Source organism: Musca autumnalis, unplaced genomic scaffold (assembly GCF_047663935.1).
Source record: "Musca autumnalis isolate F117 unplaced genomic scaffold, ASM4766393v1 scaffold_5, whole genome shotgun sequence".
Lineage (NCBI taxonomy): Eukaryota > Metazoa > Arthropoda > Insecta > Diptera > Muscidae > Musca > Musca autumnalis.
In genome coordinates, this window is record NW_027412088.1 from 88,210,916 (window position 1) to 88,229,262 (window position 18,347).

At 38.3% G+C, this 18,347-nt stretch overlaps 1 protein-coding gene across 2 annotated transcripts in view; it reads right to left on the bottom strand.

Annotated features, from left to right (window-relative positions):
• LOC141386572 (uncharacterized) overlaps window positions 1–15,510 on the bottom strand; it is a 77,523-nt gene extending 62,013 nt beyond the window's left edge. For both annotated transcript variants that reach the window (XR_012408406.1, XM_073955357.1), the window contains exon 1: window positions 13,654–15,510. Coding sequence is in view for 1 of the 2 variants with exons in the window: in XM_073955357.1 (XP_073811458.1) it covers window positions 13,654–13,758 (105 nt within the window). In the remaining variant the exon portion in view is untranslated. The remainder of the gene's footprint in view (window positions 1–13,653) is intronic.
• Between the last annotated feature and the right edge of the window lie 2,837 nt (window positions 15,511–18,347).

Here is an 18,347-nt window from a genome sequence, read left to right on the forward strand (position 1 = left end):
TGTTGCCGTTATTGGTATCTAGATAGTTAAGCTAGAGATGGGAAGGTAGCTAGGTGGTAGGTAGATAGGTTTGTTGTTTGGTCGTTTTCTATGAATGGTTTGTGGGTCGAACACATTTTTAATGGGTGGCTGGCTGGTGGGGGGTTTAGTGTCTCCCACCATTATTCATATTATACCAAGCAGAGAGGAGAGGGTGCGGCAAATATGCATATTACATTATTATGAAACAAGAGAGAACGAACCTAACAAACAATTCGTGTGGTTGTGGTTGGGTGGCATGGGTGGTTACACAAAAAAAAAAAACACTCAAACACAAATTTACTTTCATGCAAATCCACATACACCCAGACATCTATGTTGTAGATTGTGCGTACATACATATATACCTCGTTTGTATGTTGCGATGTTGTATAAAATACTAGTAAGGTTATGTTAAGCCCCCGCCACAGCATTAAATAATGTGGTTGGGGGTGAGGGCTGGATGTCGGGTGGGGAGTAAAAAATAAAAACAACAAACACACACAACGAACAAAAATTGGATTTTAAAAGGCTTTAATTTTGAGTCGAAGGAAAGCTTTATACATAAATTTCAGCAAAAACAAAAAATAAAGAAAATATGTACAAAAATATTAAAAAAAAACAACAACAACAACAACAACAACAGCAACGTCCAAAGGACAAACAACAAAGGAAGTTAATTTAAATTGAAAAGGGAAGTTGTTGGCAGAACAAGAGAAAAACGTATTTAAGCTTTAAACAAATTGGATTTTCTGGCAAAAGAGGAGAGAGATTGGTTATGGAAGGCTTTGGGCTATAGGAAAAGAAGGAAGGAAAAGAAGGGACCATCATAAAGTTCTTTAGAACTAAATATCTGCTCGGGTATATATTTTTTAAAAAATGGGTAAATTTTTGTCTCGAGAAGAAGTATAAACATTATTTCATAACATCAATAATAAAGAAGTTGCAAATTCTGCCAAAATCTTCAACATTTCGATTATCACCCCTCAGGATTATCTCACACATTGTTTAACATCAACCGTGTTGCGGTGTATCCGTGCACTTTTCGTAGACGTCTGGAATCAAAAAGGGAATTCCTCAATTCGTATGACACCTCTTAGGACAAAATGAATATAGGCCCCAAAATAGGTTTGAAATATAAATCTCGAAAAGTCAGATAACATGGTCCTGCCCACGAAAATCATAACAACGCTGTAAAAAGGACCGCAAAGAGTACCTTCGGTAAACATTTCGAAGGTATACTCTAGCGGTCCTTAAGCTACACATAAACGAACATTTTGAAATTGTGTGAGGGATGTATCCCAAGGAATGGACCGGTAAGGCACAAATTCGTTGCTTAGTTTAAGAGATAACGCGCGTAACATTTTAGCGAATATTTTCGAACTTTAATGGGAGCGGTACCCGAAGGAGTGGAACGATTATTTATCTAAGATTCTCAAAAATATTACGATATACAAAGTTTGAACCAACGCAATATCCGATCGTGCGCACCAGACACTACACGTGTTTTTTTACAGTTTTATGCTATTTTCTCAAGAAGTAAGGAATTGCCACCGAGAAAAACAACCGTCGTAAAGGAGACCCAAGTACAACCTTTTGCAAAAAATCAAAACGATTTGTGAGGAGGCCTTAAACTGCATTTTCGAAATTTTCTGCGAGATGTACTGGAAGGTGTGGGCCGATACAGAGTATATATTCGAACATTGTCTATGTCTGGTAGAAATATTACGATTGTACAAAGTATGGACCAAATCGGTTACTCCCTTCAAAAGTTGTCGTGCGCCCCATTTTAGCGAAAAATTTTGAACTTTTGTGGGGGAAGTACCCGAAGGAGTGGACTGATACGGCCGATTTTCTAACTTGATCTAAGTTTCGACAACATATTAAGAAAGGCAAATTTTGAGCAGAATCGATTGATCCATTCTAGAGTAATCGTACGACAAACGGACGGATTTCGTGCAAACATACTTGGAGTCTAAAACCAATGTTTCGATGAGGTACGTTTTGGCCGAATGCCTAAAAGCTGTGCTATTTTTGGGAAGTCTAAACATCCATCCCAAAAACAAAACTCCAAAAATTATGAAAATTTTCTGGCGAACCACAATTGAAATTATGAAAAATTCCTCAGTCTTAGGAATTCTTAAGTGAGGATATCATCTTTTGAACTTGCTATCCATTTTGAGAACAATCGTGATCAACCTGCACCCTTAATCGAGGTGCACGAAAGGTTTCCTGCTGAAAAACCTAATATAGTGCATCGACCTACGTTAAGCCCTCTTTCCCTATGTCATTTACGACACTTGTTGGGAATATTCTCAGTCAATTTTCCTAGTCGAGGTTCCTTACTCAATTGTGTCCTTTCTCCGAAGGCTAGTTCTATCAATCTCCGTCCTTTCAACAGAGGCCGAGGTCAGTATATCGATAACTAGAGCCAGGTCAGGCAATGTGCGCTTACTGAGAGCAAGTGAGCATACATTTGAATGCATTTTACATTGAAGTTTTCGCTCACTTGCTCTCAGTAAGCGCACATTGCCTGACCTGGAACTAGAGTCGCTATGACGCCGTGGTCTCAACTTCGTCTTCGGCCGCATCAGAACCACTACCATGACTGAGATTCAGGGCCACCGTTTTCCCCAGAAGTGCTTGCAAGTGCTCTGCTTTGCTCAGCTAGACTATACTTCACTACATCGAGATTGGGTCCACTCCGGATTTAATGCCCCCCTGAACGTAGTCTGGATCCCTCCGGTTGTTGTTGTTGTAACAGTGTTTGTTATTATGTTTGTATGTTCGTTCTTCTGTTCAATCTGGCTCTGGGTCTATCTGCAGTTCCAGGAAAGTGGCTACTTCGATGGGATGTAACCACAGATCCACTGGAGTTAGTTGAGTAGGTTTGGCTGGACAGTTGAAAAGGTGTTTTGTGTCGTGTGGGCCCATTCCATTCCACAGATGTCTTGCATGGCGCGGTCTTTTTCCGCCCAATAAGAATTTAGGCGACTGCAATATCCCGAGCGTAGTTGAGCGAAAACTACTCTAGTTTGTCGTGGCAGCTGGCACTCCTCAGCTGCAATAGATGGGGGATGTATTTCAAGGACTTTATTCACACTATAATTGCTTAAGGCCTTGGCAACTGCATCCGTGTGAATACTATTTAAACCTGCTTGATATGCTTGCTGATCAAGGGGTTCTCTTCTGTATCGTTGGACCTCTCCCTCTAGAGCATGGATATCCTTCCTGATCTGCCTGAATGTGTCGGACCTACCCACAAGATTGTGATTGGGATGGCTCACACCTGTTTTTATTCGTGATCGTTATTAGTTTGTTCCCAACATTGGTTTTGTTTGAATTTGTTTTTTAATTGTTTTTCGGAAATCATATGTCATTAATCGATGGCGGTGTAGAGGTCCACTATAACATAGCCCTGCAAGGACTTTACAACTAAGTTTTTACTGCTTTGAGGCGCTCAGATATCAACGAAGCTCCGCTCTAATACAATTGGTACCCTAACTGCAAACCTTCAACATCCATAGATCTCTGAATCCTAGGAGATCACAACATGGATAACCATTAGCCCACCCGATTATGGGTATCATGACATTTTTATAAAAATTTTTGACCCAAATTTCCAGTACTTAGGGTTGGTTGCCCATCATTAATTGTAGACTTAGATGTTTTGGTATAGCCCCCATATAACAGTACCACCCGATTTTGAGTATTTTAATATTTTAGCTAATTTTCCAATAGCATCTGCTGTAATTAACGTTAAACTTTCTCAATGGTCAACCAATTCTCCACTAAAAATTATGTGAAGTTTTTACTCTTCATTTCCGGCCCAAATTTGCTGTAGTTGGTCATTGGGTTTCCCAGTTTTCAGAAAATTTCCACACCATAAATTTTAGACATTGGCCCACATTTTGGCGTAGTCCCCAATATAACAGTACCACATTATGTTAAGCTAATTTTCTGATCCAATTAGCTGATGTTTTTCCTGCCCATCCGCTATCAAACCTATGCTTCTATATAGGTTTCATGCTTCTGTAACAACGACCAAGGAACCGAAATCCTACGGCGGCCGATTCTTTGCACATGATAGACTCGGAGGAATCTTCGACCAGGGGCCGTCTCCTCAACAATTATGTGTTTGTGTTCGTTTCACCATGGGAGCGGCAATTTGTACCGGAATGCCTGCTCCGAGCACTTCTGGTCCGTGCCGGGATAGAGACGAACCCCGGGCCAGTATGGATCTGTTCTGTTGGCCAGCAATGGTGAGATGTAATGGATGTATGGAATGGGTGCATTTTCGTGGGTGCTCTGGCCTTAGTAGCACCCGGGATTACAGCGATAGGTATGTTGCTGCTTGTTGCGTCAGCGCATCGCCCAGTGCGTCTTCTACGTCGTCGTCTGATACTTCGTCGTCGTCGGAATACGACACGCCCCCACCTAACACCACAAGTTGTTGTTCAGGTGGAATATATTTTTTTTCTTGGGGGACGAACCCGGTTACCCGATAGCTACAAAATGGGTATCATTGGAAATATGTTCATTGCTCACACGTTCACGTGATATAGCAGGTGTTCTGGTAATATAGCAAAAAACCCGATTTTTGGACTCGGATTTTTCCATAAAACCCCCAAAAGCGGAAAATGGACCCATAATGGGGCTCTCACTTCAACCTTTCCAAAACGGTGCTATATGTTGTAATACCTTCTCTGTAACCAGAGATTGTAATACCTTCTCTAGATCCAGAGAATACATTCCTCTGGAAAGAATTCAGAATTAAGCGTATTTTTGGAACAATCTAAAGATAGAATTAGACGTGACATAACCATAACACCAAAAGGCCATATCAATCAGCTGATTGAACCAAACCTATGGAAATCAATGTATTCGATTAGTAGTAGCATAATATAATGCCATAGCCATAAGATTAATTTTTAAATTAATTTTTTATCAGCGAGGCATTTCTATGCTTTGTACGGGCAAGAAAAAAAATGTTCTTGAGGTCGGAAGTGCGAGCAATAATTGTCATAAGCTTTCCAATGATATCCATTTTGTAGCAATTGGTTCAATAGAAAAGAAAATTAAACATTCCCGCGATCAGCGCAACAAAATTTCAAAAATAAAATCGCAGAGTTTGGAACAAGTCTCGTTTAGGGGCACCTCTCCGATCGGTCTGAAATTTTTACCATAGGTAGTCCTTGGAACCCTGATCACGACTATATATATCTTTCCCGGGGGAAGTCCATACTTCCCGAGAGATGGGTCTTGATATTTCGGGAAAGTCCTACTTTAACACCATTACTTTATTTATGGGCACCTCTAGGATCGGGCTGAAATTTTCACCATAGGTAGTCCTTGGGACCCTGATCACAACTATTTATATCTTTCCAGGGGGAAGTCCATACTTCCCGAGATTTAAGTAGCCGGTCTTCGGACGGGATTTAAGACTTTCTCCTATGGACAGGATCAAATGTCGTAAACGCAATCAAAAGTACTCACCACGAGCTTTAAAATGATACCCATATTGCGCAAGTAAAAATAGTAAAATGTCAAGACCCATATATATAGCGGGAAGTATGTACTTCCACCGGAAAAGTTATATATCGTTGTCTTCAGGGTCCCAAGGACTACCTATGGTGAAAATTTCAGCCCGATCCGAGAGGTGCCCCTAAACGAGACTTAAGCCCAGAGTTTTTACTAGACTATAGTTGTTCCTAAAAAATATTTATAAAATGCGATTTAGACATAAAAGCAGTTTATACTTGAATTCCCAATTTTTTTGTTTGTTGGTATGAGAGGAGTTCCCCTTTTATCCCTTCGGAAAAGTTCGTGGAAAATGTTTTTAAGTGAAATGATCGCTCAAATAGGTACATCAGCATTTTAAAACCTAACCAAATTTAAGAAAACATTTAACACAAATCAATTTAGAAAATGTCATAGATATTTGTTTACATTTTTTATGTTTGTTTTGCCATGGTCAACACATAAAAACATTTTCTTTATTTTCAACATTGGCAAAAAAACCACAACAATAACTTGTATTTTCTCATATCCAATAAAAAACGCAGCGAACTAATAAAAAAATACTGGTTCTAAACGATGTCCCAAATACCAGCTATCGTAAAATAAAGAGTAAATTAGATAAACGTTGTAAACAAACGGCGGCGGCAGCTACGGCAACGAACGGATGAACGACGGCCGAACGGACAGACGAGCGAGCGAGGAGTGTATGAACGAACAACTGCGATCCATTTAATTAAGATTTGTTTCTTTCTTTTGTTCTGTTCTGTTTTTTTTTTTTTTGTTTTTTATTTTTTCAACAACATTTATCTTAACTGTACTCCTCCTCTTTCCACATTTACACAACACACACACACACATACCATGCTGTTGAAAACACATTTGCACACACACATACACAAACTCTCTACTCTTCTGCGTTCACATAGCAATACACACAATGGGGAACGAATAGAAAAAAGAAAACAAACTAAATAAAAAACACAGTGCAAGTAGAGCGCGCGCCTCACAGAAACCCCCCCAAACCAAAGAAGACTGGCAAAATTGGTATCACGCCGCCATCAGATAGTCGTCGTTGTCGAACCAATAAAACAACAAACCAACGGAGGGACGACGACGGTAGAATGGCTGACTGACAAACCATACCATCATCATAGCCATCGTCATCGTACCATCCATGATGTTGAATAATTTACAATGTATTATAGCGATTACTTCCTTAATTATGTTTAATTAAATACAACTCAATTATATAAAAAAATAAATGGCAACAACGGTAAAAAGAAGCAAACAATCCAAAGTCGATCCAAACAAGGTTTAACGGCAAGCCGCCAAACAACAATAAACAAGATAGAGGTTTTGTGGAAATTAAACATTACAAAAGGATTGTGAAATTCCCGATTCTATACTTAGCTCAATGTTAAGGGAACTCCTTTTAATCGTCGCCCCCGAACAACATGCACCACTTGTTTAGAAGTCCAAAGATGTTACAATCGATAACCCGACCAAGCCACCTTTATTCCACTTCATTCGGCTGGTAGAACAGACCTAAAAGGGATCAATCCTCTGGCGGCCGGCTCTTCGATACAAAATTGACACGGAAACACACAACACCCGAGGTGCGGCCAGCAGCTGCCACCTCAATGTACATATGCTTGTATTTGTATCGTTTTTCTGTGTTGAAAGCAGCAGTATATCCCGCCTGCCCCGGATTCTTTTGGATGTGTTCAGTTTGTCACTGTAACGTGACAAAATGATCACGAACATAATACCAACAACATTACGGCCCCACTATACAACAACTCAATGCCACCAACACTGATAAAACCCCTAACGCTACTATGGAAACGGTGCGTTATAATGTAATGTAATAAATCACCAGCATGACAACAACGGAGTACTTCTCAATCGCTTTGTGCAACCGTTCACTTAAGTATTTCAGTTTGTGAAGCGACTGCGACTGACAGGCTTGCTACTACTACTGCAGGCTAGGGATAGGTAATGGAAAGCAATAATAGATTTTTCGACTTTCCGATTTTGGTCTAAAACTAAAAATTCGATTTTTCGGTCTAGTGATTATTTCAGTTGTCTTAAAACTCGACTTTCGACTTTTTCATAACCGCAGAAAATCGATTATAATCGACTATTCGTCGATTTTCGAGTTTTTTTTTTTTTAAACTGTAAAATCGCCAAAGGTGTAAAACCGCCAAGTCCACAAATTATGGGCAAACTCAAAATCGGTCGCAAGATAATTGATTATGCGAATTTCCCTCCAGACAAAAGTCGACTACGATGTTTAGATTTTTGACTGCAAAAAGTCGATTAGTCGATTAACCGAAAGCCGACTTACTTATCCCTACTGCAGGCCAGTTGTGTGTTGTGTTGAGGTTGGGAAGTACTTTTGGGAGCTACCCCTTTGCTACATTCACTCCACCTTCGGGTGTTGTTCCACTCCACCTTCGGGTGCTGTTCCACTAGTCAGTACTCGTAGTATACTGTAGAGATTAACTTAGAACTAACAACCACGACGAACGACGACCCGAACAACCAAGCCGAAGGCCCGACCAACCATACGAACCCCGAGTGGCCGAGCATCTACAACACGAATCGCCGAGTGGCCGAACACATACGAACCCCGAGTGGCCAAACTCCTGACATCGAGTGGCCGAACATGTACTTCACGAATCACCGAGTGGCCGAACATCTACAACACGAATCATCGAGTTCCCGATTATCTTTGAATCGCCTACTACCGAACAGCGAATCACCGAGTTCCCGATCATCATCAAATCATTTACAACCGAACAGCGAATCACCGAGTTCCCGATCATCAACAAATCATTTACAATTACAACAACGAATCCCCAAGCCGTTCATTCTTCCGTCTATTACTGAACACCGAGTCATCCAACTCCAGGGCGTCTGCGAATCGCCGCAACCGAACCTAATAACGAGTCGTTGGGCCTTACCACTCCACCAGCCACTAATCTCGTACGAAGCTTCCAACAACAAATACTGCATCCAAGTTGCCGATCAATTAACCCAGTCAATTATCCGATCTACCATTTGCTATTTAAACACTTCTTATCGCATTTAAAAACATCAGTAGATTATAAATTAATTTTACATCAATAAATATCCTATTTAAACCCCCAGGAAAGGGAGATAGCTCGTCTTATTATTCCGTAAGGTTTAGTTGGCCCTTATGGCGACCCTGCACACGACTAAGTCTACCCAATGCTACGACAAAACCACGTTACATCACATCCGCATCCACCACACTCAAAGTTCGGTGAGAGGTAACAGATGCCGGGAGTGGGTGCATCTCCCGGGTTGCGCCAGAGACTATGTGTGATAGTTATAACATACTGAGGATGGATCGCACCAGAAGTGAAGGTGGGTGAGTTTCATACACCAGTCTGTTCAATAGAGACCTATCTCGCATGAGCCAGGCTCCAACGACCATTACATGGAGTGTAGGGGGGTAGCATTTACCAGTTCCACAAGTAAATGTAGAGTTCCTTAACATATACACCCCGCCGATATATAGCTGTACTACAGGTTATAGGCCTAACATTAGCACGCTTTTGGAAGGTCATAACCGACTTTAATTCTGATCGTATGTTGTGGTATACGGTTCTCGAAAATGACCAAAGGGTGTAGTGCTGGCATAGCAGATTGATAGCCTGAGCACGCTTTTGGAAGGTCATAACCGACTTTAATTCTGATCGTATGTGGTGGTATTCGGTTCTCGGAAATGACCAAAGGGTGTAGTGCTGGCATAGCAGATTATTAGCCTTATGTTTTGTACGGTCAATTAGGAAGACCCTATTAGCGGTGAGTATCACAGTTCGCCAGATATAACCAACGTACCATCGTGTTCTTACTAATGACGTCACCCGATAATCCGTCGTTTATTTTGGCTCAAACCATATCCCCATAATTGTCTTCATCAGCAGACCATCCCATTTCGTCACCTCTGAACGAAGCTCGAAGCACACTCATGTGAAAGCTAATCTAGTTCAGAGAGAACGTCAAAATTGCAGTCGCTGGCTACATACCTGCTGGTCAAATACCCCAAGTGAGACCAGCAGAGGCAATTGGATTAACAAATGAGTGTAATGAGCTTCGTCGAGCCAAACCCAGTGAACCCAGATTCAGGTAGATGACATTGGAAGTTAATAGGTCGGTCGGTGAGCATAAACGTAACTAATTAACCACTGAAGAGTTACAGCATTGGAACAGGAATCAGTAAATTGTGGGCAACGGTAAGTCACTCTCGATCCCTGGAAAGAAGGAAGATAGGACCACAGTCACGTTTTGCTACGTTAAGCTGGCTGATCCGAGGAGGTGCAAAGTTGTTTAATCGACAGTTTGTCGAGCACTCTCTGAGTGGCAGGGCGAAGAGAAAAGTACAACTTCCTATTAGATCACTTCCTGGAGAGGATCAACCACCACAATTTACAATGATGTTGCGAATGCCATCCGGAACGCTAAATCATCCAAAGCGTTGGGACCTGATGGAATTTCCATGGCAATGCTGAAACAGCTAGATGAAGCCGGGAGTCGAGTATCTCACTAAAGTTCTCAATCTTTCGCTAACCACCCACATCGTTTCCAAAGTCTGGAAAATATACAGGGTGGTCCCGCTACTGAAGCCTGGCAAGGATGCCAGCAAAGGTATATAGTTCAGGCCGGTTTCCCTTTTATCGCCCGTGTCAAAGACCTCGAGGCTTGACTCCTCCCCAACTTTAGAAAAAGCTATCCAGTTGCCGATCATCAGCATAGTTTCTGTAAGCAACGCAGCACCATAACAGCGCTGCACGCCATCTCTACACATATTAGTTGAGGACTCAATCACAGCATGCCGTGTGTAAGGACAGTTTTATTTGCATTCGACTTATCACCAAAATCCTTGATACTGTCAATCACTCCACGCTGTTTGAGAAACGGCAGCACATGTGGGTCAGACAAAGAAACCTTGTTGACCACATATAACGCGATAGGTCGGTCAGTGGCAAGTTATGCGGCAACAGTATTCAAACCTGTCAGAATAGCGCCCTGAGAACTGCAACAAGATGCCACCTTATGTCATAGGGGACCATATGCATGAAGAGACGAAGATTCTTCCAGTACTGCAACACAAAGGCATGCTCTCGTTGCAGTACTTGCTCGAGTGTTACCGTGAGAACCATTCTAATCATCATATGGTGGATAGGACCCCCACTGGAGGATGGCACGAAGAATCCTCATAATCTAGAAAGAGGGTCCAACGTTACAAGAGACAACTCCTAGATCAGCAGGCCTATAAAGCAAGTTTTAATAACAGCTGTAGCGCGAATGCGGTCCTCGGAGAACATCCCCCATATATCGTGGCTGAGGAGCGTCAGCTACCACAACAAACTACGCTCGGGATGGTTCAGCGTCTAGGGCAAGGATCGATGACACCGTACAAAACATCTGCCCAGCATGCGAAACAGGCCAGCACGTCACACTGCGCCTTATCAACTGCCCTTCCAATCCTACTCAATAAACTGAAGTATAGGGTGATCCAACTAGAGGTTCCTAACTTTTTTAAACTATTATTATCATTTGAAAGGACATTCTTTGGTATTTATTTTTTAAAGTTTATGTCTATCAAATGTTGGCCGCGTAGAGTCCAATTTTCGTTGACTCCTTCGAACATTTCGACTGGCAACTGACGAGTGACACGCGTGATTTTTTGCACCAAGGCCTGATTTGATACGGGGTTGTCCGCATACACTTTAGACTTTACATATCCCCACAGGAAAAAGCCTAACGTTTGATATCACACGATCTTGGTGGCCAATCGACCGTCAAAAAACCTGAAATAGTCTGCTCATGGAAGTGTTCCCCATTGATTGTTGTCATGTGGAGAAAAAGCGTCGTCTTGTTGAAACCAAAATGTAGCCGAGATCACGAGCTTCATTTTCAAGCATCAAATATTCGGCTATCGTAGTCGCCATTGAAGGATACGTTCTCACCGACATCATTTTTGAAAAAATATGGGCTGATATTTCTACCAGCGGACAAAACACACCAAACTGATTGATAGATTCTCTTTAGGTTGCTCTTAACCTAAATGCGGCTACTTTCATTGTTTACATACCCATTAAGCCAGAAATGGACCTCATCGCTGAACTAAATTTGGCTCGAAACACATTCCTCAAAGAAAGCGAAATTTCACAATAAAGTTGAACGATTTGCAAAAATTGTTCAATTGAAAGTCTTTCCACGATAAAATGCCAAACAATACTAAACAAAAATAGCGTAATACCATGACACGAATCACACGTGTTCAGTCAAAAAAATGCTATTGAAAAAAGTACCTCTAGTTGGATCAACTGTTAGCTTTGTGGTTGCAATCCATCGAAGCTGCCACATTCCCTAGAACTGGAGGTAGAGCCAGATTAAGCAGAAAAACGAACATACAAACCTATAATATGCTGTTACAACAACAACCCTAATGGGTTTGCCACAATTAACACAGTTTCCCAGTGTTTTCAGGGCAATATGTCCTCCCAACGCAGATCTAAATCCCTATTTTTGCTGGCCATTGCAATATTATACAGAAAAATATTATAATAATGTTCCACAAACATCCCATAAGGGACAAGGAAGAAATCTCTCATATCACTGAGTGCACCCCGATTCATATTAGCTCAATGACATGGGACCCTCTGTTTATCGACGAGTCCGAACGCGTAGAGAAGTTTTACATGGCTGAAATAATCAGGAAATGTCGTCAACATTACAGAGGGGTATTTTTTTTAAAATGGTTGCAACGAGAAGCATCTACGTCACCTCGGATATGGTTGGGCAGATGTCTCAACAAACCACTCATGTGTTCAGTAGAGTGGTTTTAAAAAATCGATGTCGGATTTTTAAATGCGACACCATCTTAAAATGTTTAGTTTTGTTAAAAATTAAGATTGCCAAAGTTTGAGCTCAATCGGAATATGTTAACACGGGCCACAGGGGCCTCAAAGTTTCCATGGGTCCTTATATTGCTAATATTAAAATCTGACCCGATTATCAAAATTTTTTGAAGGATTACTTCTTTAACGACTACAAAGAACTGGTAAACTGTTTTCATCGAATGGACAATAAATGTGGCATCGTACAATTTTGAATATGTTATGTCAAAACTTTATGTTGTTGGGGAAATCACAACAAACATGCTTTCTACTTAATGTAGAGTAATGGCCAGTTTCCCTAAGACGATTCGAATTCAAATTCTTTCGAATTACTACCTACCAAACTTCTGTTTGTGTAGAAAATTTTTGTTTGATTGAAAACTAAAATGAATGAAATATTTTTCAATAAGCATATGTTTGGTAGTAGTTCGAACGAATTTGTATTCGAATCGTCTTAGTGAAACAGGCCATAAGTGTTTATATTCAAACATAAACATACCCTCCTGTGGGGGAAGTCCACGTTTCCAGAGATATGGGTAATTTTTTAGAGAAATCGGCCTTTGTCCGGGGATTAACAACTTTTTCCTAATTTTAAATTGTAAGTTTTTTATAAATAACCAGCCTTCGGACTGTGATTTAAAACGTTCTTCTATGGACTAGTCCAAGAGTGGGGAACGCGAACAAAGATACTCTCCAAAAGTTTTAACATGACACCCATATTGCCCAATGAGTACCTATAATAAAAATTTCAACTCGATCCAAGAGGTGCCACAACACGACATTTTAAACCCCACATCAATAACTACCACTGTAAAAAAATCTGGGATTTTCTACTAACTAGAGTTTATTTTTCATTCTTTGAAAAATCGTAAAAAATAATTTCTTTTTTTTTCAAATTGGTACATAAATATTCTTAATGGAAAAACGTGTATTATGAGTGATTCGAGTTGTTGTGGCACAAAGAACACAAAAGACACGAAAGAATAAAAAAGCCGCTTTGTGTACTAACGCCGACCTTAAACATGTTTGTTTGGCTTTGTTGTCTTTTTTTAAGGTTTGGGCAAATAACGAAGATGACGAGAAAAGATAGAATAAAAAACACTGAAATTCTAATGAAAATGAATGGTTGTTGGGTTATTTTATTGTTTCATTATATGCCATTCGTATAAGTTTTAATTACCAGTATTTTAAAATCCAATTGCTTTGCTTTTGTTGTTGCTGCTACATCGGCGGCGGCAGACGCCGCTGCTGCTGCTACTGAAGCTGTTGTATTTGTAGTATCCATTTTGTTCCTGCTGCTTGAGTGTGTGTTTGTTGATTTCTTTTATGAATTTGAATTTCTTGGGTTTGTTTTATTTCATTCTTACATTCTTCTTTTATTTTTGTAAAGGTTTGTTGTTGCTGCTACTCGTTTTTTTTTTGTGTGTTGCAATGAATTTTCGAATTTCCTTTGTTATTTATTTTATTGGTAGTATCTTTTGTAGTGTATACTTTATATCTTGATGTTTTCTATTTAACTATGTTTATTTTTTGCTCTTGATTTTTAATGCACATTTGCTTATGTATTTGTTCTTTTGTTGAGAATAGCAGAACACACAAATAAACTCGCATTTTTTATTTTCATTTATTTTGTTGTTATAGCACTCACACTCGCGGCGCTCTTTGCGTACCATCACTTCGCATTCTATCACTGTATCTCTCACTCCTTTGCGCTCTCTCTTTCCCACACATATCCATTTCTACGTTGAACAAATGTATCCCAATATTGTTGTCGTCGTCATTGCTTGCTTCGCGAGCTTGCTCTGCTACTTTTTTCGTATTCTTCTTTTTTTGTTTTTTTTTTTCTTTCTTATTTTCCACTATTTTTTATTCGTATTGCTATGTGATGTAGACAAACGATGGGGTACGTTAACCGCCGATTGCGCGCTATTCTTTTCTCTTTTGCGTTTTGTGCAAGTGAATGTATTATGTACGGCGTGTGTGTGTGATTACCTCTTCTTCTTCCTCTTTCTCTTATTAGTAGTTTGCCATCTCGTCGTTTTAATATACTATTTTTTCTTATTATTGACTTTTCTTGTGAATTATGTGTTTTTCTTATACTTTTATCTTGGTTTTCCTTTTGCACACAATCTCCTCTACTCTTCTCTGTGTGTAACAGATTTTCTTATTTCCTTTCGGAATTTTCACATCATTTCTAAATTAAAAAATATTCCAATTAAATTCCAGTCGTCGTTTTTAGATGTACACACATTTTTTGGGCAACATGCAACGAATTTTTCACGTTATTCCTTTTTGTTGCTGCTGCTGTTGTATTTTATTATAGAACACATTTACACAATAGTAGCAGCTATTTTTTCACGTTTCTTTTTTGTGATTTATTTTCTTTTTTCTGGTTACAAATATACCACACCACCACTACACCAGAGCAAGACTATCTCTTTGGTATTTTGTGAATTATTTTTTTATATCTGGGGGCTTCTCAAACTATGAACATTTTTTCTTTCTACACCAACACCATCAACTCTGATGCACTACTGCCACACATGATGATGTGTGTTTGGTTGTGTCTTTTGAGTTGCATAAATTGTTGGCCCGAAATTTGAGGCAACTCTTCTGCTTTTTGTGGCTGCTATTTTTTCACTTGTTTTTGACATAAAATATACAAATTTCTTCTAGATATTTTCTTTTAATTCGTCTTGCCACTTTTACTTGCATCGTTGTTGTGCGCTAGCTGTGGCACTATTTTTCAAAAAAGACCAGAGCAACCATTCGTGATTGGGTATTTGGGTATTTATTTCTTCTTCGTGTTTTTTGCAGACCGTTCGCGTTGTAGCAATGATTTGGTTGTTTTGTGTGGTTTTTCTTGTTATACACTTGTAATTTTATGTGTTTTACACATTTTCCGTTATATATTTCATTGAAATATATTCGTTTGAATTGTATTTATTATAATTACTTAGATTTATTGAGAAATTTACGCGCTTTTACTGTTCACACACGAATTCAATTCTCCTTTACTATTCTTCTTCGTCGTTTCGTCGGAACATATGGATCTATAGTTTGGTTTGTTTAACAATAGGGTTACTTAGATTGAATATACACCAATATTCGATTATAGATATAATCGGTTTGTTTTTAATGGCAACAATAATCGAAGAAAAATGGTGCCAATATTATTCAACAGAGAGTACACAGTCAGTGATGCCAGATTTGCCGATTTATCGGCATTTTGCCGATTTTTAGTCCAAAAAAATAGAAATGCCGATTTGCCGATTTTTACCCCTAAAATGCCGATTTTTAGTTAAGGCAACTTGTTCACATAAAATTTCCATTTTGTATGAAAATTGTGGTAGCTAGAACTAATTTGGTACAATAACAAAGACAACTATATCGTCAAGAGTAGTTTGATTAATAATAATAACATTTTTTAAACATTTTATAAAAACAGTTTGAATTTTCTTGATTACCATAACGTGTACTTCAGTATATACGTCAAGGAAATTGTTCAAAAAACGAAATTGTCGAAAAGTGGGTTAGTGGAAATAATTAAAAACTGCACAAACTTTTACATTGAACTTTGTGGTCAGATTTTGAAGCGGTTTAATTTTGAAAATAAATTTAAGTGCCTAGCTTCAATAAATCAAAGTTTTATAATAAATGGCACACAAGATTCATTTTTCGACATTATAAAGGAATACGAATGCTTTATAAACATAAACGAAAAGCAAGAAACACGCGAACTTTCACGTTTAAATTTCAAAAATTTGTTTAAAGATAAAAACTCAGAGTTGCTAGAATTTTGGAAAACAATGTGTGAATTAATATGTGCAAATTCTGAATCATTATTTCCTATTTTCTCCAAATTTATTAAATATGTTTTAGTCTTGCCACATTCTTCAGCAAATGTGGAAAGAGTTTCTAGTCAAGTACATTTATATAAAAACAAGTGCCGAGATCGATTAGTTAGGGACTCGATGGAAGGAATTCTCTTCACTAAAGACTACTTAAAATTATATAAGTCTAACTGTTATAATGTTCTCATTAAAAATGATTTGTTACAAAACTTTAATTCAAATATTTATTACAGAAATTGAATTTAATTGTAAACCAACATTTCAAAATTCCAATACAACTAGTAAGAAAGTGTCAGTCGGCTTTGCTGACAGCGGTATACCCTCAGCCTTTCTTCTACGGACGTTTTTAGACGTTTGAACTTGCCGAAAAATGTGGATTAAAATTTAAATTCAAAAGTGTTGAGGAAGTGGTACTTAAAGGAATGGACCGACATAGTCCATTAGGAAAGTGGATTTTATTTTGAGAGTTATATCTTTTCGATAGATATCGCGCCCACTAGTCATTTCAGTGGATCATCGTATAACTTTTGGAATCGGTTGATCAGTTCGAGAATTATCGTGCTCTACAGCCACTACATTTGGTGCCATAGGGGTTTTTACACCTCTCGGGCTATATTCTCAAGAAGTATGGACATGCCCCTGAAAAAGCTTTTACCGTCGTAATGGAGGCAGCGTATTGAAATTGTTTCAACCAAAATCGAAGTGATTCGAGAGCAGGGGCTGGATTCTTGTTCTATGAAAAATTGAAATGAAAAATATTTCCTTTATAATTTTTTTCATTTGACAGTTTTCTCCTTTGTAAAAGTTTTCATTTTACATTAAGTGTGTCTGTGTACTCGATAATTTGTAATAATTATTACAAATTATTACTGAATGTTGTTTTTTTACACAAATGTTCAGTAAAAGAGAATGAATTGAGAAACTTGTTTTGTAATTTTTATTACTGAGAACTTATAATTTTTACTGAAGGAATTTTGTTCAGTAACATTTTGTAGCTTTAGGCAGTTGTCAAAAGTTTAAAATATTCAAATATTATAATCTTAAATATTAATCAAATTGAAAATTTTTACTGAATGTTGTCTTTTTACTTTTTTAATTTTTTCCTTTGAAAGAGTATAAAATTCATTACTCTCTAAAAATAAGTTACTGAGAAATATTTACTGAGAAAGTACAAGGACAAACCTATTTTCATAGAAACGGAATTGGGCCTCAGGTCTTAAAGAAAACTTATACGAAATTTAGTGTGGGAGGTACCCGACATTGCTAAATCGATTCCAAATTGTCTGAAACACATTTCGTACAAACATACTTGGGGTCTAAAACCATTATTTCGATGAGGCACATTTTGCCCGTATGAAAGTTTATATACCCTTGTTAGCATAAATGCTTAGGGTATAAAAACAATCACCTTATTAATAACCTCTTAAGACAATATTTGTATACGTTTTGTTCAGCTTGACTGAATTGAAAATATATTGATTTCACGTACTTATAAATATATACTACATATGCATATGTAAAACCATTTATATTCATACATATTTTGAATTATTGCCTTGGTTTATGAATTGTTAATTGTTTTGTTGCACTTATGTTTATTAACTTATGTTTATTATTGTTTAACTTATGTTTATTAAATATAGCAATAATTTGAACTGAAATAAACGTTATTTAATTTGCCGATTTTTTGCCGATTTTGAAAATTTTTTGCCGATTTTGCCGATTTTGGCACCCGAAAAGTGCCGATTTTCGACCAAACTTATCTGGCATCCCTGTACACAGTAGAGCTGGCAAAAAATCGATGGCACTATCGATAATATCGATTATTATTTAAAAAGTCAATATCGATAGATAGTTTTGCCTATCGATATTATCGGAATTAAAACCCCTAACCTGAAATCCACTGAAATAAATAGAATTTTTGTTCTGCTTTTCGGTTATGTGTGTGTAAGAAAGTAAGTCCGTAGTCAGACGTACACATTTTTCGGTAAAATAAAATGTATTTTTTTACATTTTTATA